The sequence below is a fragment of the Ursus americanus genome, chromosome 7 (genome assembly GCF_024610735.1).
Source record: "Ursus americanus isolate L20-20 chromosome 7, mUrsAme1.1.p, whole genome shotgun sequence".
Lineage (NCBI taxonomy): Eukaryota > Metazoa > Chordata > Mammalia > Carnivora > Ursidae > Ursus > Ursus americanus.
This window is the reverse complement of record NC_142133.1, coordinates 34,427,132-34,449,123: the sequence shown is the minus strand read 5'-3', so window position 1 is coordinate 34,449,123 and position 21,992 is coordinate 34,427,132. Positions and strand designations below refer to the sequence as shown.

The window sequence follows — 21,992 nt, the reverse complement described above, 5'->3', positions numbered from 1 at the left end:
CGGATAAACATAGCAAAATATGTATACTACAGATTTTCTTCTGAAAACAAAACAAAACAAAAACAAAAACTTCTTTTTTGAAAAAAAGAAAAAATCAGTCATATTAAGTCATAGAGAATAGAGCATATTAGGGCTCAAAGTTAAACAACTTTTATCTCAGTAACTTTTTATGGTCAATACATGTGAGTCAGAAAATGTTTTGTTTTCATTTATTATACCTGACTCCATAAGTAAGCAAAGGAGTTGACCCTATAGGAATCAAACCCCACTTCCCCACCTAGAAGAAAGGAGCCAGCGAGAAGCTAGATCTTTTCTAATGGGAGAGGAGGCAGGAGCAAAGTGAGTACTAAAAGGCCCAACGCTCCGGAAGAGCTGACAGCATTTCAAGCATCCCAGTGTACACTATTCTAAAACCAATCCAGCTCCTTTGGCTCCCAACTGACACTAAAAAGATGAAGACCCATGGAGCTTAGCCATAGGTCTGTAATGATCATGAAAACTATTACCTAAAGCCACCCCTCTCTGAAGAGGAAAAATACTTGACCTTTCTGCCCTAGGCTTGCTCACTCATTTGCTCTCTTTCTCTCTAATTCTCTTTTTTTAAAGGCATCCAATAATAGGCCCTATTTTCATTAAGTACCCAGTGTTAAAGAATGCTTAAGTCAGCCAAACCATTCTAGTGAGTTAGCAAAAACTGAAAGAGGAAAGAGAAGTTTTCCAAATACTGTAAATTAGCCCAGAAGTAATCCTGCAACAGGCTAGTAAGAACTAGCCTATCAGTTGTTCTTCACAGGTACCAAGAAAAAGGTGGTTACATGTAGTCTTGAGAATGACTGATAACATAAAAGAAACCAGGTTTTCAGAATGGAGGAACCAATTACAAACAGTCAAGTGGTCTCCACTTTTTTTCCAGTCTGAAAACTTCTAAATTAAATAGATTTGTTTTCTACAAAGCAAGTACCATATTAATTTTAGTAAGCCAAAAAAATCTGAGCTAGTTTTTATCGTCATAAGCTCAGTAATAAAGAACTTTTGGTTTTTCCTTGCTGTATACAACATATAATTAATTCTTATCTAGAATACTTGATGAAGAAAACAAATGATCAAATAATATTTTTTTTACGATTTTATTTTTAAGTAATTTCTACATCCAATGTGGGGCTTAAACCCACAACCCCCAGATCAAGAAACACACTCTACCAACTGAGCCAGCGTGGCACCCCCAAATAATAAATTCTTTTTAAAAATCACCTTGGATGAAATGATAGACTCTTCCTGATCAGCATTTTTGCACTTTTTCCCTGTGTCTTGTTCTGCTGATGTACTTTCTGAACTTCCTGATGAAATTAATCGCTTTCTTCCTTGCTGTGTTATGTTTACTTGAGTTTCATCTTTGCAGATTCCGTCTTTTCCACTTCCCTGGATTATATTATTATCTTCAACACACAATGAAAAAGAAGAAAAAAATTATCTCCTGTATCAAATGTCAATAATCCATTAAAAGAAAGAAAGAAGAAAAAGGATAAAAGGGCAATTAAAAGTAAAGTTCCATTTAGATTAATGCCAACTTGAAAACACTTATTTGCAAATCTCAAAATAGTATTAAGCAGCACTTTGGCCAGGAGCTCCAGCCCTGGAGAGAGCCAGGCCAAGATGCTAATATGAACAGGTGCCATCCTTGAACTGCTTCACCTTGCCTCTCTGAACTCTGGTTTCATCATCCCAAAGAAGGGAATTATAGTAATAACTCATAGGGTTACTAGGAGTAAACAAGGTGCAATATATAAAGTATATAGCGGAATACTTGATATGTGTTAAATATATATTTTTTATTTTAGCACTCAATTTCTCTAACAGGAATTTAACATATAGCATCCAATGAATTTGACATACAATTATTGAGCCCCTAACATCCACAGTGAGGAATGCAACTTAATAACAGATTAAGAACCCAAAATAACCCAAAAGTGAGAGTCACCTCCACAAACTTTACCAATTTAGAAAACAAGTCTCAATAACAATGGACACTGTACCCCATATAATATTTACCCAAGGTTCAACATATTTGGCAAACCTAAGTCAGTATTATATTTTGTGAATAAATCCATGATCCCTCTAATCAGAAAAAAATCTACTCTTTTTAAGAGGACAATCTTCATGTTTAATTATCTGTCTCCCCTACATTCAAATGACAACCTCACGAGAACAGAAACTTTATGTGTCTTATTCACTGTTCCCTCCCAGTGTCTCCAGCACCTAGAAATGTGTCTAGCATAAAACTGGTGCTCAATAAATGTTTAACTAAATGAACTGTGAAACAGAACTGGTCCAAAGAGTCTCTTGAGAGCCTGAATATAGGTATGTAAGGCAATCCATAGTCACTAATGTTCTAAAGCAAGGTTTGGCAAATTTTTCTATAAAAAGCCAGAGCGTAAATATTTTAAGTTCTGTTGGCCATATAGTGTCTGTCACAACTACCCAACTCTCTTTGTGGCGCAAAAGCAGCCATAGGCAATACATACAGGGATGAGCACAGCTGTGTTTTAGTAACACCTTACTGACAAAAACAGACAGCGTGCGGGATTTGGCTCATGGGCTGTGGGCTGCTCAGATCTGCACTAAAGGATATTCAAGTAGTCTGAAATAACAGTCCTTCATTAAAGTCAGGAAAGAAATACTGTCCATATTATTTAACAGGAAAACCAACGGAACCAATATAAACAGATTGTATTTACATAAGAAAGTTAAGAATAAACTATTCAATAACTAAACTTTGCCTAAATTACTTAAATATTTGCTTCGAATCTCAATTAGGAAGATTTCATATCATTTTAGAAACTGTCAGGACTATACAGCTTCATGCAGCAAATGTCCAAATGCTACAACAGATATGAATTAGTCAAATCAAGAGAAATAATCAACTAATGGTACTGCTTACTATACTAAGAACTAAAAATGTAAATTAAGTAAGACAAAGCATCTGCCCAAATGGCAGTTTACCATATTCCAAGTGTCGCACATGTACATAAAATCATAAAATTAGGGGTGCCTGGGTGGCTCAGTCAGTTAAGCATCAGATTCTTGGTTTGGGCTTGGGTCATGATCTCTGGGTCATGAGATTGAACCCCAGCTCGGGCTCTGAGCTCAGCAGAGTCTGCTTGAAATTCTCTCCCTCTGCTCCCCTCCTTGAGCACGCTCTCTCACACTCTCTCTAAAATAAATAAATCTTTTTTTAAAAAATCACAAAATTAAAAATAAATATTTAAAATATTCTTCAAAATTCCAAGTTCTCTTCCAAGGACCAGAGCTAATTTCTTTTTGCATAGGAAGAAGCCATTTTGATAGTGTTGTAAAAATGCTCTAGAGTAAAGAACATAAATAGCTTAATTAGTTCACAACAATCTTCAAATCCGCATATCAAATATTTTTCTAAATCCAGAACAGGTACAGTTAAATGACTGCAATATAAAAGAAAATCTGTTAAAACAAATCACTTTATTTTTAATATGACTAGTTGCATTTACTTATATGAGTTATTACACTAACAATATATGAATGATAGATAGCTCAACTATACACACGTCATTACAATTACATTCATCTAACTTTATCCTCCAAAAGAACCACCCTAACAGTTATATTAACAATTTGAAGCGTATCCTTCCCAACTTGCTAAGGTTAACCAAATATACCTACAAATACATATATGCAAGCACACACAGAACTAAAACTATAAATGCTATTATTTTTGTGGGATAAATACGTAGAATTAGAATTTGTAGATCAAAGAGTGTTGTATATTTAAATATGTAAGAAAGACTGGCAAAGTAGTCATATATTTAATGCCTGTAGTATATATTCTTCTGTAGCATGTCAAGTACTATATCCAAAATTTCTCAGTTTTATCTTCCTTTTTGTTACTAAGTAAACAAGTATTAACCTTCTGTGTTTTATAGGTGTGACAGACAATATCTCCCAGTAGGTTTGTCAGTCTGCTACTTGCCTCTGGCTTTGTTTATAGTGTCTTCTGCGCACAGTTTTTTTTCATTTTTAACCTGAATGCACCTGTCAATTTTTCCCTGGTGGTTCCAGGCTCCCTATCACCTTAAGAAAGCCTCCCAGAAGTAATAAAAATGTTGTTCCCATATTTTCTTTAAATGCATTAGTAGTTTTAATTTCTACATTAAGATTATTGATTCAATAAAAATTTAAGAATATGATATGAGGTACTGCTCTAATATTATTTTCTTTCAAATGGAAAGCTAATTTTCCCAACATCATTTATAATAATAATGCATCCTTTCCGGGGCGCCTGGGTGGCACAGCAGTTAAGCGTCTGCCTTCGGCTCAGGGCGTGATCCTGGCGTTGTGGGATCGAGCCCCACATCAGGCTCTTCCACTATGAGCCTGCTTCTTCCTCTCCCACTCCCCCTGCTTGTGTTCCCTCTCTCTCTGGCTGTCTCTATCTCTGTCGAATAAATAAATAAAATCTTTAAAAAAAAAATGCATCCTTTCCCTATCAATTTGAACTGATAATTTTTAATATATTGACTGTATGTTAATTTGATCTGTTTCTGGGTATTTCATTCATTTTTTTACTAGTCTAACTTACCTATTCCTATGTTAGAACTATCAACTACTAAAAGTAGGAACCAGGCCCAGACTGTGATATAAAAAGATTCTCTAAAGGAACAGGTACTCTTGTTATTCAAACTGTCTTTGAGCATATATGGGAAAATCTCCTAATTCATTGTATACAATACCCACAGAGCTCAACGCTAAAATCTGACATAGATGGCACACATGGAAGAAAATACTAACGACATTTATGAATACAGACACAAATGTTCTAAACTAAGTATCAGCAACTCTGATCTAACAGAGCTTAAAAATAATAACTCATCATGACAAATTAGACTTATTCCAGGAACCCAAGCATGGTACATTAGAAAATCTACCAACATCACTAATTACACTGACACATGAAAATGCAGGACTACTTCTTTTTTTCCTTTTTTTTTTCAGCCCCGCCCCCACCCCACTGCTTGCCTATGCCCTCCCCTACCTCCACGCCCACCTGCCCCTTTGCAGGACTACAACTATACCAAAAAAATTTGTCAAAGAATTCAATAGTTATTACTGAAGGAAAAATAAGAAAAAGAAAAAAGAAAACATCCTAAATATGATCAGAGTATCAGAACTGAATACCAATCATTTTAATGCTGAAATACTAATAGAATCCTTATTAAAATTGGGAAGAAGATAGAGATGCCAATTTTATCCATTTTTAATTAAAATTTATAGGGTCTAGTTCATGAAATAAAAAAATTTAAAGGCAGCAGATAGAGTAGAAGACCCAGCATTATCGTAATTTTGTAGATACGACTGTAGAGCTAGATAATTGGGAGACTTAAAAACTATTAGAATTAATCAGATAATTTAGCAGCGTTGCTGGAAATAAAGTAAACAGAATAACTAGCACTTTAAGTAAAATTCAAGCTACAGTCAAATTAATAGAATGTTAGTTCAACATTTATCGTCTGTATTGAGTGGTCGTCTGGAAAATATTCAGAGTACAAAATTAAATGCAAACCAAATGATTTGGGGACTACTTTAATCTTTTTCAGCATGTGTCACTTTTCATGTCTCCATGTTGGAGGGTTAGAAGATGGGAGAAGAAGCGTACTACAGAGTAGAATGATTTAAAAATTTAAAAGCTTTTGCAATCTAGCAGGAATGTCATAGCCCAGGAATTATGACTTGTCCTAAAGCCTAGAAGGCTAAGGGAACAGAGATGACTGGAAGCCAAGAGAAGAGAACAGAAGCTCTGAAAGCCCATGCCCAAATATATTCACTTGCAAATCACTAAGGGACATGGAGAAAATTTTAGCCCAGGCCTTAGAAACTCATGATTAACATCCAAGGGCTAGTATCTGGGGACCCAGAAAATAAACTAGAACTATATTGGCTGAAAAACAAAAAGGACAGCCTGATCACAGCAAATATTCAGATACATTTAAGGATTAAACCAACAGTTAAACTGAGAAAAGATCTAGAAGAGAATGCAATGGCATATTAAAACAGAAAAGAATAAAAACACCACAACATAGAAGGGGTAAGTTTAGGCAGCTGTATAGTGACACGGCTCAGCGCATGGGCGTTAAAGTCAGACAGAGCTAGGTCTCAATTATGGCTCTGGCCTTTATTACATGATCCTGGATAAGTCATTTAACATCAGTTCATGTTATCTGTTCTGTACTTAAGGACACAAAAGTTTCTAAAATATCAAGTTCATCAGATAATCTAAATAGATACCAATGAACAAAGTATAGTACTAAAGCTGCAAAAGACATAAGAAAGTAACCTACTTCTAAATGAGTCCGAAATGCATCCTAGAAATTGATTTTTTAAAATCTCTAGCAATGGTCTATTGACCTGGATGATTTATTACTTAAACAAACAAATGAAACAACACTACTAATAATGTACATGGCAGAAGAAGTCAAATTAGTTTGATTTCTAATTAGCTGGATTCAAGTACTAAACTGTCCTACGTGTTACTTCTAACTCTTTCTGTCTCTAAAGGAATCCTGTAACCTAAGTTTGCTCTTACAAGTATCCCCAAAGTCTGCTTATGAGAAAGAAGACATGCCAGAATCCAAAGACTTTTCTATCTTATTTTGAAGCTTTAGCATTTTAAGTACACCGTGTATTATATAATATTCTTGTCCAAGTCAATGGCAGATTGTTATCCTTTGCATTTTTAAGGTGAAGTACTCAAAAAGTTGCTTCATATTTTACATGGTACATCTGGCTAGTGAAAGTTAATAGTTATTTTTAATTTGAAGTAAAATGTATTTCGGGCGATTATAACCAATCTGATGGTGGTAGCACAGAAGCAGTCACCATGCAGAACAACTTTGAAAGAAAAGGATTTGCTTGCAGGAAGGCAGTTGACATTGGTCCAATTTTTTGTCAATTAAAGATATTCTTTCTACACTAGAGAAACTGGTCTACTGAGAGAAAGTGCCTGCCCCCTCTCACGACCATGCACCACTCCCCATTTTCTTCCTGCAGATTGAGGAATTACCACGCTTAATGAGAAATGGTACTGATAAAAATGTTACACATGTAATGATGGGTGGTGGGGCATTGAAAACCACTATATTGGAATAAAACTCTTACCAGGAAATCTTGGGTTTATACATGAAAATTCTCCAGATTACATCTCTCACAATGTATAATATATAACCTACTTTTCCCAAGAGGCCGCTCTGATCCTACTAAATTCCAAACTAGAATTAAATAAGGAATATTTTGTATATAACGTATGTGACCAAAATCTTGAGACTGTGTCTATGACCACTATGCCGAATATGAAAAGCCGTGAGAGCACTAACGTTCAACTAGAGTACATATTCAATTATGCTCAGGGTAAAATGGCAGAGTATTGTGACTGAACTAATCATCCCAAATAAAACCACTGTAAATTTTGGACAAAATATTAAAAAAAAAAAAAAACAACTATCTGAAGGCACTGCAGAGTGATGGAAAAGGGAGAACTGGAAAAATTAAGTATAACCTGTGAGGTTTGTGAATTTGTGGCTCCCCGCTCCTCCCACCCACCCAGGGCATTTCCCAATCCTTACTGGTTTAACTGGTCAGAGAACACACTTTGAGGCTTACTGGAGCAGGTGGGAAGTTGGGGATAAAATGCTGGGAGGAAGGAAGCCTCAAATTGAACCAAAATTTACATATAAAACTGCCCCAAGTCCTTCACTGGCTGCTGAGCCACACGGGGGAGGAAAAGCAGCAGCCGGAAGCTGCTAGGACTAAGCAGAGGCTGTGGCTGCCGACCACAACAGGGGAAACAGAGGTCAGGGCCCGAATAAATTGCCTATTAAGCCAAATCGATCACTATTAAAACAAAAAAATATTTACTCGGAGGAACATAAAATAAAAAATCTCTACAATATAGCATTCATAACACCCCATATACCATAGAAAGTTACTAAACCTGAGAATAAACAGGAAAATGTGACCCACATAAAAGAAAACAAGCAGTCAACAAAAACTAAACCTGAGATGGCTACAAAGTTGCACAGAAAAGACTAAGACAATGCAGTAAATATTTTCATAATCTTGAATCAATGGGAATGCCCAGCAGCTGACATAAATCACTGTGGTATCCGCCATGACAGTGGTCCTCTTCTGTGACTCCTCCAGCACATAACAGTGTGTGCCTGGCAGTTTTTTATTTAATTACATTAATTCAGAAAGTTCTAATTGTACCGACCTTTTATCACTGACATGACACCAACAGGTATGTTTGAAAATTGACAGTAAAATAAGTCCAGCACATAAATCAAAAGGTAATTAGCAGGATAGTGTATGATAAATGACATAACATAATAGCTTGTTTTAAGTTAGACTTCATGTACACGTCTAAAAAAATGTTAGGCTAAATAATACACTTACACAACCACTAGTCTATCTCCATTTGTTCAGAAAAACTTCCAAATTCTGCTTAATGTTTTTGAAACAAAACCTACCCGTACCACTGCTGACTGGTGCCGAACGGTTTTGATCACTGAGATTTTCTGTTAACATCCATGCTGGAAGGATTCTTCTCCTCTGTGCAGGGTTTGACTGTTGCTTACTGAGGTCTCTACATTCACCTAGGAAACACTAAGAAGGCACCTATATATTAATTACTAAAAATAATCATGCAGCCTTAATGAAATCGTGGAATTATTTACTTTGCAGGAAACTACCATTAAAAACCTATCTGCAAGTATGGACTGAATTACTCAAATTCTCAAAGAAAGAAATTTTCTCTCTATTAGTTGTCACGGTGGACTAGTGTGATATCCTGTAGAGCTTACCCTAAAAACAGCAATGCCAGTAACACTGTCATGATATGGATAATTTCAGTTGTCTTTTCTCTCCTTGAAATAAGGAATATGTTACAAATGGATGAGATCTTAAATTTCTCACCTCACTATTTGCAGAAGTGGTTTGGGTCTTAGCTATTTCTGTGCTTCTTTCCAGCTGTGGGGCACCAGTTGTCTCATCAGGTGAGTTAACTGAGAAAGATTTTGGTGTTTCGTTCAGTATATTACCTTCATCAAGCATCTGACTATTTCTATAAAATAAAATTAAAAAATCATTTAAAGCACTCCTATTATATTATGTCATTATAAATGTGATTCTCCCAAGTACCTCTAACTAATGAATTGTGCTCCTTTTCTTGGCCTTAGCAAGACAAAAAAGCAGATGATTAGCATAGTACAATAAAATATATAGACTAAAATATGTTCTTCATCTTCTGCTCATTGTATCAGCATAAAATACATTTATCTCTTCAAGTGATCAGCCTAGAAACCACTAGCTATTTATGAGATGGGTAGCAGCCACCTCTCTTAAGGCTTAAGAGCTAGGTACTGACTCAGTATTTGTCCAGATAGCCCATAAAAGTTAAGATCGCCACCCGGCACCCAAAGAGAAAATGCAAACTGCAAGAGTACCAGAGAAGCTTTTGAAGAAAAAAATAAAATCCTGATGTCATGTTCACACGTAGCTGCTACTGGAGTTCTGGCCAGTACAGCCTTTTGCAAAATCTCCCCAAACCTGCAGTCCAATCGGAAGCTAACTGTTCTGACACAGGAACATCCATGGTCACGTGTAGAACATACTAGCAGAACCAACTACCTCCCACCTGCTGCAAAGTGCAGTAAGATCATCCAAAGTTGATGATTATTCATTACATATACATAGAGACAATCCAACAAATGTACTTTTTTGAACATTTGAAAATATAAATGGAAATACTACTCAGAAATAAAAAGGAATAATCCACTGATATATACAACAACATGGATGAATCTCGAAGAAGCCAAACACAAAAGGCTGGACATCATATAATTCCATTTGTACCACCTTCTATGCTTTTGGTGTTTTACCTAAGAAATCACTGCCTAATCCAAAATCACAAAGATTTATACCTGTATTTTTTCCTAACTTCACAGTTTTAGCTCTAATATTTAGGTCTCTGATCTATTTTAAGTCCATTTTTATATGGTATGAGGTATTTGCAAGTGGATATCCAGTTGTCCTAACACCATTTGTTGAAAAGACTATTGTTTCTCCCATTTAATTGTCTTGGCATTCTTGTCAAAAATCAGTTGGCCATAATGGAAGGACTTTATTTCCGGACCCTCAATTCTATTTCACTGATCTTTCTTCGTGCTAGTACCACACTGTCTTCATTACTGTAGCCTTGTAGTAGGTTTTGAAACTGGGAAGTGTGAATCCTCCAACTCTTTTTTTTTTTTTTCAACTTTTAGAAACTATTTATTTTTCATCAACCTTATTTCCATTTTGTTTGTTTTTGTGAAAGAGCATCTTAAGACCACTCAGGGGTTGTTCCTACCCATTCAGTGGCCTGAGAAGTGGGAGCTGCGACAATCTTCAGTGGCGAGCTGAGCGCTCTAGTCTTCAGCAGGGAACTGCTGAGTAGACACAGAGGGCACCTGCACGCCTTCAGACCAGTCTGCACTTCTTGTTGAGCAGTAGTGAACTCAGGAGCTGGAGCTGTCCTTTCACCCTGAAATCCCTCACTGGTCATAGCTTTTTCAGCAACAGCCTGCTCTTCCTTTTCAATCTCTTGAGGATCTCTGTAGAAGTAGAGATCAGGCATGACCGCCCAAGGGTGTTCACAGGAAATGGTACCATGTACACACAGAACTTCCGCGCTAGCATCCACCACATCAGACCCACTATTGAGCTCCCTTGTTGCAAGGGATGGCAATGTCCACATAGTGCAGAGGAGAGTCTGTCTTACATGGAGTGATGGTAGGCAGGTTAACATAAGATGCCTCTGTGAGGGGATCAGTAATCACCAGAAGCTGCCTGGATCTGGTTAGTGAAGGTTTCCGGAGTGAAGCAGCCAGCAATAGGAATGGCTCCAGTTGTAGCAGCAAACTTTAGCACAGCTCGCTGGGCAGTATTCCTGGATGAAACGACACTGACATCAACCGGGTTTTCAATGGCAACAATGGCACAAGCTGCCAGCAGAAGCTCTTCCCAGGTTCTATTCGGATTTATGATGTAGATGCCATCACTTTTCCTTTTTAGATACACTGCTCCATTTGGAAGTCAAGGTTGGTGCCAACAAAGTGGGTTCCTGATGCAAAGAATTTGAGGACATCCTCCTCCTTCATTTGCGGGACATCAAGCGCTCCAAACGTTGTGCAAGTTTCCCTTTAAGTTATGACACGAATTCCTCACTCCAGCAGGAAGCTTGTTCTGGTGGCTTTGGGGGGTGCTACGTAGACCGTAGAGCATTCATGCAGAACAACACCATAGGGGCCCCTCCCTGGATAGTGCAGAAAACACTTTTCTTCTTTTTAAAGACTATTTTAGCAATTAAGCTATTTCTTAAAAATATAATCCAAATTAAATTTAAATATAAATATTTTTTATTTTTAATATAAAATATGCTACTAACATAAATGAACTGGATCTAGAAATAAGTTTTAAAAATCATAAATGAATTATAAACACGCATATTATCATACTGTAATGGTATTTTCATAACTTTATTGTTTTGTTCAAAATCAAAGTGATTAAAATTAGCTTTTTATATGAAACCTAAAAATTAAGAACTTTAACAATTTAAAAAAAAAACTTTGTATGACATAAGGTATACTATACTTTTCTCAGCAGTGTCTTAAAGGAAATAATCTCCCTAGGGAGACAATGTTGTACTTCTTCATCAGTGAAATTCAGATACAAAATTCAGATACAAAAACAAAATGTTATACAATATTTCATTCATGTATCCAAGAACCCAACACTTAAGGAGCACCCACTGTTAGGGAGGCAATAAGAATGCATAATTAATGTTAGTGCTTCTGAATGAAATATGCCATAATTTAATTAACTAAAATATAAAACTTTCATTTTTTTAAATTTGGTTTTCTCTTACTTCGACTTCTCAAAAAAGTATGGGTTTTGGTATTTCTAGCAGAATAATTTCACAGAAATACTGTGAGAGAATATACAGAAAAGAGTGAGAAATGAACAAACTGATGAGAGCTATGTGAACAGACCCATACGCTCCCATGGAGTAGATTATAAATGGGACTTCTTATACAGAATCTATCTACTACATGAAAACATTATGACATGAGTAAAATGAAAAGCGAAAGAAACGGCAAGCTTTGTTTTCTCAGGTTTTACTGTTGTTGTTTTGTTGTTCAAATCTTTCTTATATTCACAACGGGTTGGAAGAAAAAATTTATAATGGCATCAGGGACCCAACCACTGCCACAAAGCACATAGGTTTTTAAAATATAAAATAACACAATTAATTTGGTTACCCTAACCCAGGCACACAATTACCAAAACATATGCAAATTATTTACTACCTCTTTCAATACATAGCTTCACAGCAACAGTACACCAGATAATATGACTCAAAATAGCCTTAAAAAGTACAGTGCTGGGGGCGCCTGGGTGGCACAGCGGTTAAGCGTCTGCCTTCGGCTCAGGGCGTGATCCCAGCGTTATGGGATCGAGCCCCACATCAGGCTCCTCTGCTATGAGCCTCTTCTTCCTCTCCCACTTCCCCTGCTTGTGTTCCCTCTCTCACTGGCTGTCTCTATCTCTGTCAAATAAATAAATAAATAATCTTAAAAAAAAAAAAAAGTACAGTGCTGCTGAAGTGGGTTATATTCTTACTTTTACCAATACTAAAAACACTCAAAATTCAGTCATCCCACGATCTCATTTATTTAAGGTACAACACTGGTCTTTCACATTAACGGGACAAGCTTGTCTGAATGGATATAAATAAAATTTTTAAAAATATAAAGTTGACATATAATACTCTAAATGGTTTTATACAAATGTGCAATGTTTTCCTGATTTAAAAAAAAAAAACTATATAATTCCACTGTGGAAATTTACTGTAACAAAAAAATTAGTTCTTTATATTCCTCATTTCAACAGCGGTTAAAAAGAACATTCTTTCTACATGGGTGATAAGAGAAAAAAAAAGGAAGATATATGTAAAGTTGCAAGCAACAGTTACTGAATTTCATTTAACTGAAATCAAAAACCATTTCCTCACATAATTTCTTTTCATTTACTAGTTTGAAAAATTGTAGATGTGATTTATAATTACTGAAATACACAGATCTGAAGCACACAATTTGGTCAGTTTTGACAAATGCATACATCCATGTAACCTACACCCTTATTGCGACGCAGAATATGTCCATCACCACAGAAAGCTCTCCTGTGTCCCTGGAAATAACCACTGACTGGATTTCTATCACTACAGATTCGTTTGCTTATTATAGAACATAATCTAAACGTCATAACACAACAGGAACTGTTTTGTGCCTTGCTTCTTAGGTAGATACCTCAGGATTTTCTAAATCCACAATGGTCATCAGCAAATATCTGAGGGATTTTACTTCTTTGTCCTGCCTTCCTGGACTGGCTAGGACCTCCAGTAAGTGTGGAATAGAAGTTGTACAAAATGGGGGCACCTGGGTGGCTCAGTCGTTAAGCGTCTGCCTTCGGCTCAGGGCGTGATCCTGGGGTTCTGGGATCGAGCCCTGCATCGAGCCCTGCATCGGGCTCCCTGCTCCGCTATGAGCCTGCTTCTTCCCTCTCCCACTCCCCCTGCTTGTGATACCTCTCTCTCTGGCTGTCTCTCTCTGTCAAATAAACAAATAAAATCTTTAAAAAAAAAAAAAAGAAGAAGAAGTTGTACTAAATGGCATCTTTGTTTTGTTCCCAATCTTAGGGAGAGAACTTCTAAAACTTGACTGTTAAGTATGTTTTTGATAGAAAGGAAGTTTCCTTCTTTTTCTAGATTTCTCAGAGGTGTTGTTTTTTTTTAATCACAAACAGGTGTTGAATTTTGTCAAAACTATTTTTATGCATCTATTGAAATGACAATTCTTCAATCTGCTATAGCAAATTGGATTGATTTTTATCTCATAAATCCACCTTGCATTCCTCAGACAAATTCCACTTGGTTATAGTGTATTACCCTTTCTACAAATTGCTGGATTTGACTTATAAGTATTTTTTATGAGCATATTGGTCTAGTTTTCTTTTAATGCTACTGTCTGATTTTGGTATGAGGATTATGAAAGTTTCTTCTTCTATTTGGGGAAAAAAGACACAATGTTGGTATTATTTTTTTCTTGAAAGTTAATAGAATTCACTAGTGAAGTTCCTTATGGAAAATTCTTAAATTGTGACCTCAATTTCTTTAATATAAAATTCACCTAATTTTCTATTTCTTCCCATATTAGTTTTGGTAAATTATGGTTTCCCAAGAATGTATCCATTCATTTAGGCTATCAAGTTTGCTGGCATAAAGATTTAAATAATATTTCTTCATTATTCTTTTAAGGTCTGTAAAATCACTACTGATACACTCTCCTCCATTCCTGATATTGATAATTTGTGTTTTTTCATTTTGTTTGTTTGTTTCTTGGTAAACCGTTTTAAGTTTACCAATTTAATTAATCTTTTCAAAGAACCAACTTTTGGCTTTGTTCACTTTCTTTGTTATTTGTCTGTTTTCTATGTCACTGATTTCTAGTCTTATTTTTTTTCCTGTCTGCTTTGGGATTAATTTGCCCCTTCTGCCTATCTTCTTAAAGTAGAAACATAAATCATTGGTTTTATAGCTTTCTTCTCTTCTAATACAGGCTTTTAATATAAATTTCCCTCTAAGAATAGTTTAGCTTCATCTCACAAATGTTTATGTTGTTTTCAGTATTATTTTGTTCAAAATGTTTTCTAATTTCCCTTGTGACTCTCTTCAACCTAAGAGTTATTTAGAAGTGTGCTGTTTAATTTCAAATTTTGGGAGATTTTTCTATTTTATCGTTATTGGTTTTTTTTAAGTAACCTCTATGCCCAACATGGAGCTCGAACTCACAACCCCAAGATCAAAAGTCGCATGCTCTACCAATTGAGCCAGCCAGGCACCCCTATTGTCACTCTTTATTAATTTAATACTACTGTAATCACAGAACACATTCTGTATACATTTGTCCATCTACTCCTATAAGTCCAGTTTACGTAGACTATAATTTAAAAGTTGAAACAGTGGCAAATAATCTGCTAAGGACTGCCTCAACAAAACTAGTGTATTAATATTAACTTTACATTAGATGTTTATTGTAAACATCTGTTTCCCAATTCTGTATTTTCTGTCATTTTTATAAGAGGAGTTATATGAGTGTAGTCTAAGCCAGAAGGATTAATACCTTAATAAAATTTAAAAAGCTAAAAGAATATATTAAGAAAATGTAGTTGGTTTCAAATTACCTCTCCTTGTTACTATTAAATGGACAATACATTCTGAACACAATGGTAAAAGACACCACATATGCGAGCAATCGCTATTGAGGTGTAGGTTTCCAATGTCAAATGTTTTCTAGAGAAACACACATAAACACATACACCACCCACACCCCATGCAATTCCTTTACTGCCAACATAGTTTAATCCTAGAATGGTTTTTACTGAAGCATTTGTGGATGGCTGAGGAATTAGGTTACAATTACCATTTTTTAAAATTTTTTATTTAAAAAAATTTTTTTAAGATTATTTTATTTACTTGACAGAGAGAGAGCATAAGCAGGGGGAATGGCTGAGGGAGAGGGAGAAGCAGACGTCCCACTGAACAAGGAGCTCGACATGGGGCTTGATCCCAGGACCCTGGGATCATGACCTTAGCTGAAGACAGGCGCTTAACTGACTGAGCCACCCAGGTGCCCCTAGGTTACAATTGCCATTACTTAATCTCATTTCATCAGGCAATCTTACCTTAAAGTACATTCCATTTCTGTTTCAGAGTGTGTAGAGAAAACACAGAAAATGTATTTGTCGACTAGCAAAGAAAAACTGTCTCCAGGATTCAACCAGCGCCATAGATTTCTCTTCAATGGTAGGAGCTGGCTCTTCTCGGAAGACTGATAAAAACATGGATTTGTGTGTATCTAACAAATAAAAAAAAAAATACAGTGATGTAATTCTAAATTATGAGAAAAGTACCACTACACACGAACTGATTCAAAATTTGAGTATCGAAACAATTTCATTACAAACTCAGACTTAAAAGTCTAATAAATCTGGCATTTATAAGTACAATAATTATTATCTATACATAAAAAAGGAAAAAGAGGGGCGCCTGGGTGGCACAGCGGTTAAGCGTCTGCCTTTGGCTCAGGGCGTGATCCCGCGTTCTGGGATCGAGCCCCATGTCAGGCTCCTCCGCTATGAGCCTGCTTCTTCCTCTCCCACTCCCCCTGCTTGTGTTCCCTCTCTCGCTGGCTGTCTCTATCTCTGTCGAATAAATAAATAAAATCTTTAATAAAAAAAAAAAAAAAAGGAAAAAGAGCTAAAATATACCTCCTACTTCTGTAGGAATCAAAAGAAAAGGCAAAGTTATCAATTAACTGGCTAAAGATATTTCTGCTTTGCTTAAGAGGTTCAAACATTGGAAAGAGAAACATGAAAAATAATTCTCAGTATGGAAACTGAGTCACCCAACTTTCATATCCATACTTCACTAATCCCTTGGAAATGGCTAGCTTCTTTTATACTTATTTTCCTCTAGTAAATTCTCACTATGATTAAAAAATGAGATATTATAGGAAGAGAGACTTTGATCAAATCTCTCAAGCAAACAACATAGCTTGTTTCGATTGTTTTTCCTCCTCACCTAGGAGTTTTCTAACATAGACTAATATAGAAAAGGGAGCATTAAAACAAAAACTGCCAATAAAAAATAAGCATTGCTGCCTACATGCCCAAATTAAAAAAAAAAAAAAAAGACAATGTTGAAAGCTATAATGAATATAATCTATCCAGTTCTGGCAACTTAATTTCATGAGGATCTGGCCATAAATCCTTCCTGTGTGTATCTGTGATTGAAACCATTCTATTTCCTTTAAATCTGTTAAAAGAAAGGAGTGAAATAAAATTTGGAGATAAAGAGTAGAAATAGAAATTAAAAACAGAGACTATACAAATTTGGTAGGCAATTATTTTATAGGTCAGACTTATTTTACAAACTACACACAAGACTTCATAAGAATGGACATGCAATGGAATACCATATTTATGTAATATCATATTGCTGAAAAGAACTGTGAATGTTTGATTTTTTAAAATCAAGCTATAATTTATTTATTTATTATTATTATTTTTTAAAGATTTTATTTATTTATTCGACAGAGAGAGAGACAGCCAGCGAGAGAGGGAACACAAGCAGGGGGAGTGGGAGAGGAAGAAGCAGGCTCCCAGCAGAGGAGCCTGATGTGGGGCTCGATCCCACAACGCCGGGATCACGCCCTGAGCCGAAGGCAGACGCTTAACCGCTGTGCCACCCAGTCGCCCCTATTTTTTTAAAGATTTTATTTATTTATTTGACAGAGATAGAGACAGCCAGCGAGAGAGGGAACACAAGCAGGGGGAGTGGGAGAGGAAGAAGCAGGCTCACAGCAGAGGAGCCTGATGTGGGGCTCGATCCCATAACGCCGGGATCACGCCCTGAGCCGAAGGCAGACGCTTAACCGCTGTGCCACCCAGGTGCCCCCCAAATCTGTAATTTAAACTTAATGTTTAGAAACCTTTCATCACGCTATCAACCATCCCTAAATTCTCTCTCAAGAGTAGCTCTGGCTCATGGCTAGAGTGTTCGAGCCATGATAAACCACCAGGTTCTGAGCTTGTGCACACGACTGGGCTTGGAAACTGTCCCCTGTTATTCCTCGGACTTTTAAGTGAAGCCTCCCCTTCCCTGAGTATACCACAATCATCAAAGTCAGGAATGCTGAGTAGCAGGAGGGACAAGAGTCGGGACAGAAATATCCAGAGCTTCTGTCTGAACCTTGAATATTCTATAAATGAGGTTTGCTTCTAATAGACTAAGATAAGACTATGCTCTTATTCGTAAGTATTTTAAAGAATCAGACGAATCTCTAAACAACATTAAATAACAATAGTCCTAAATCTTCGAAGGCCAAGATGTTAAATACAAAGGCATAATATTCTAAAAGTAGAAAAGGTAAAATACTTTTTAAAAAAGGAAACTAAATACATTCCTTTAATAAGGCATCACAAACCCAAAGTCAAAGAAACATTCATTTTCAGTACTTTTTATTCAGTTAAATGTACTTAACATTTAAATTTTAAGTGGTGAAATATTAGGTATTTAGCAAATCCAAAGAGAAAGTAAATCAATGTATGTGGTCCACCATCATCTTTTTCCTAAAACTGTTCATACAAGGGATTCCAGAACCAAGAGCAAAAATGACATTCCTGTAACTAACCTAATATTTGATCCTATAACTTAAACCTAAAGAAATATTACTTATCGAGTAAGTTTTTAAAAGCTATGTCAAACTATTTTTAATTCAGGATGCCTGGATGGCTCGGTCAGTTAAACACCTGACTCTTGATTTTGGCTTGAGTCATGATCTCTGAGTCATGAGATCAAGCCCTGTGCTGGACTCCATGCTGGGCCTGGAGCCTACTTCAGATTCTCTCTCTCCTTCTTTCTTTGCCCCCCTGCCCCTTCTTCCTCTATAAAGTAACAAAAACAAAAGCAACTATATACACTTCAACTAAAAAGCCACACAGACATGAAGTTCAAAACAAAGGGTAGTTTTTTTAAAAGTTATAAAGTAGACAAAAATCTAGTAATATTAATAAACAAAAAGGGAGAAGATCCACGCACAAATTTTGGAATGAAAACAATGACATAGAACACATAAAGCCTGGTAGAATACTACAAATACTTCATGGCAATGGATTTGTAAATATGGCCAAAATTGACAATGATCTTAAAGAATATACACCAAACTGACTTGACAAAAAAAAAAAAAAAAAAGAGTGTGTGTGTGTCTTTTTGAATTAGACCTATATTTTAAAAATCCAATCAGTAATTAAAAATATTTCTAATCTCTCTCCAAACAAGACCTAAATGAATTTAAAACTTTTCTGAATATTCAAAGTCTTCTTGAGACCAGAAAAAGATGGAAAGTTCTCTAGTTCCTTCAATAAGGCTAAGTTAACTTTGATTCTAAAAGCAGATAAGGACAAGCAAAATACTGGCAAACCCAAACTCACAGTGAATAATAGGTATGAGCCACCTATATGAGAAGCATAGTTTTGGGAAGTGCCTTTTAACATATCCATAGGATTATAAGTGCATACATTATGCTATGATTTTAGAAGTGGTGCAAAGGATGTATTATCCCTGAAGAAATGGAACAAAAATACAAATCAGTTTTCCACAGCTTTCTCTTATAATTATCATAAACATTAAAAGATTGATGTGTACCACCTCAAAAAGTTCCACTTATTTTCAATGTTTTCTTTTTTTCAATTTGGAAAGCATTCTTTTTTCTTTCTTTCTTGTTCTTCTTGTTATTCTTCCTTTTTTTTTTTTAAGAATAAGCTGTGGAAGAGCTACTGTAGTATTTTATAGCTATTTTCCAAGTACAATCATAATTTCATAGGAAGAAAAACAATCATAACTCGGAAATTTTATTGCGCCAAAGAAAAAACACAGTCACCCAAAGATGAATATTTTGAGGATTAACAACAAGTGGCAAAAAACATATCTAATCTTTTACAATTTATATGTGGTTATAAAACTACTCCCTCAATCATCCAAAAACCAAAAAGAGTAAGATTTTCTTAAAATGAAATAAAAGCATTGACAACTACGAATTTACCCAGAAGACATAACTAACCACTGGTGATGCAGTCATTTACAGACAACACTGTCGCTTTGCTTTTATAAAACATTTTCTCCCTGCTGATACCAGACAGTAGATTAAATTTAAATGACACACAAAAAAGCTAACATCATCTCCTCATGAGCTAACATTATCTCCTCATGCATTATTTCCAAGAACTGCTGAGAGCTAGAGCCTTTTTTAAAAGGAAATATTAGAGAAAAAAAGACAAATTCATCCAATTTAAAAGTACAAATTAGTAAATGCCCTAATCGCATTCATCTATCATTGTCAAAGCTACATTTCTATTTGATTGGATTTCTAATTTGAAGGAAAGCAGAAAAATATTTAATCATTTAAACATAATTTGGAGGACACAGCCTACAGAAGGGATTGTAACAAAACATTTGCTCTAATTCATTTAAATAATTTTACAAAAACTTTTTAAAATAAAACTTCTCTCAAAATTGTATCACAGTTGTATATATACAAGCTGCTTTAGCAGATCAATTTATTTGTGACTGATTAGAGAACAGAGAGTAAATGATATTTAGCACACATTAAGGTAAAATGAATTAGAAGTCACTCATCTATCTCATTATTTTCAAGACCTTAACATTTCTATTCACAATTAAAGTCTGTTTAGAATTTTTCTAAATTTCTCTAAATCGCATCTGGAAGGTACAACTAAGTAAGCAGCTGAGTAAATAAATATATCTATTTCAAGGAGATAGGCCTTTTTGTTGAAACTACATTAACATAAACAAGAAATCAAGCATTACATAAAGCAAAGGACCTATACATACATCACCAAGTCCAAGAAGCAGTTTTCCTTCAACTGGTATGGTGTAAATAATTCATGGAATAAAATTCAAAACCCAATGAAATATTGTTCTACAAGAACCATCAAATTCTAGTACTAGAGTTGGACATTTCCTTAAATATAAATACACTTTTTCATGTCTTCCAACGTTTGGTAGTTTGGCATTACAGAAAGAGCTGCGTCACACTGTACTATTCTCTACGCCTTTTTCATGTCATAAGGATTCCATTATAATTTTTTGAAAACATAATACATGTTAGACATTATGTGTGGACCCAACACACAGTAGTTTCAGAAAAAGTATATTAACTTTTGATGTCCCTTTTGAGCCTTTCCCTATCCTAGTCTCTTCTCAGTTCCCTCAGGTTATTATACCAATTGTTGTGTTTATCACTTCTGTAGGAAATTTTTCTTTATGGTTTTACCACCTAAGCTTATGACAATGAATACAATGTTTATTTTGTAGAATTTTTAATATTAATTTTAATTAACTTAATTAATTTTAATTAAGTTTCTTAATTTTAATTTAATTTTATACTGTATATATTCTTCCAAGTTTGCTTTTATCATTATCATGTTCCTGACTCCAATCCATATTTTTCATGCTTTCACTATAATTTGTCTTCACTGTTGTAGGATATTTCATTAAATGAATATATCACAATATATTTATCAATTCCATTGTTGATGGAAATCTATGTTGTGTCTAGTTTTTTGCTATGATACAAGCAATTTTGCTCTTCAGGTTCTTGTTCACATCTATTGGTACATATATGTGTGTGAGATCTGGCTTGTAAGGGATGCATGCCTCAATCTTTAGGAAATACTGTCAAGCTATTCTCCAAAGTGACTGCAACATTTAAGCTCCCACCCAAACTTTATAACTATTCTTCTTGTTCTACATCCTCATCAACACCTGAAATTGTTAGACTTTTCACTTTTGCAATCTGTTGGGCATTAGTATCTCATTGCAGTTTCACTTACATTTCTCTTTTTTTTTTTTAAAGATTTTTTATTTATTTATTTGACAGAGAGAGAGACAGCCAGCAAGAGAGGGAACACAAGCAGGGGGAGTGGGAGAGGAAGAAGCGGGCTCCCAGCAGAGGAGCCTGATGTGGGGCTCGACCCCAGGACTCTGGGATCACGCCCTGAGCCAAAGGCAGATGCTTAACCACTGAGCCACCCAGGCGCCCCCACTTACATTTCTCTACTTAATAAGAGGGCTGAGCACCTTTTTTCATGTTTACTAAGCAGTCAGATTTCCAATTCCAGAACATGCCACTCAAGTCTTCAGCCCATTTTTCTATTGGACTATTTATCTTTTTCACATTGGTTGAAGGCATTTGCTATATATTTTAGATATCATTCTTTTGTCAATTATA

At 35.5% G+C, this 21,992-nt stretch overlaps 1 protein-coding gene and 1 pseudogene across 1 annotated transcript in view; both read right to left on the bottom strand.

Annotated features, from left to right (window-relative positions):
* The window catches only part of APLF (aprataxin and PNKP like factor), an 81,448-nt gene that overhangs the window by 42,385 nt on the left and 17,071 nt on the right, over window positions 1-21,992 (bottom strand). Inside the window, exons 3-6 of the mRNA XM_045788141.2 lie at window positions 15,865-16,037; window positions 8,998-9,145; window positions 8,553-8,688; window positions 1,252-1,436 (exon numbers count right to left, since the gene is read on the bottom strand). Coding sequence (XP_045644097.2) covers window positions 1,252-1,436; window positions 8,553-8,688; window positions 8,998-9,145; window positions 15,865-16,037 — 642 coding nt within the window. The remainder of the gene's footprint in view (window positions 1-1,251; window positions 1,437-8,552; window positions 8,689-8,997; window positions 9,146-15,864; window positions 16,038-21,992) is intronic.
* LOC148109668 (small ribosomal subunit protein uS2 pseudogene) lies at window positions 10,323-11,264 on the bottom strand (annotated as a pseudogene).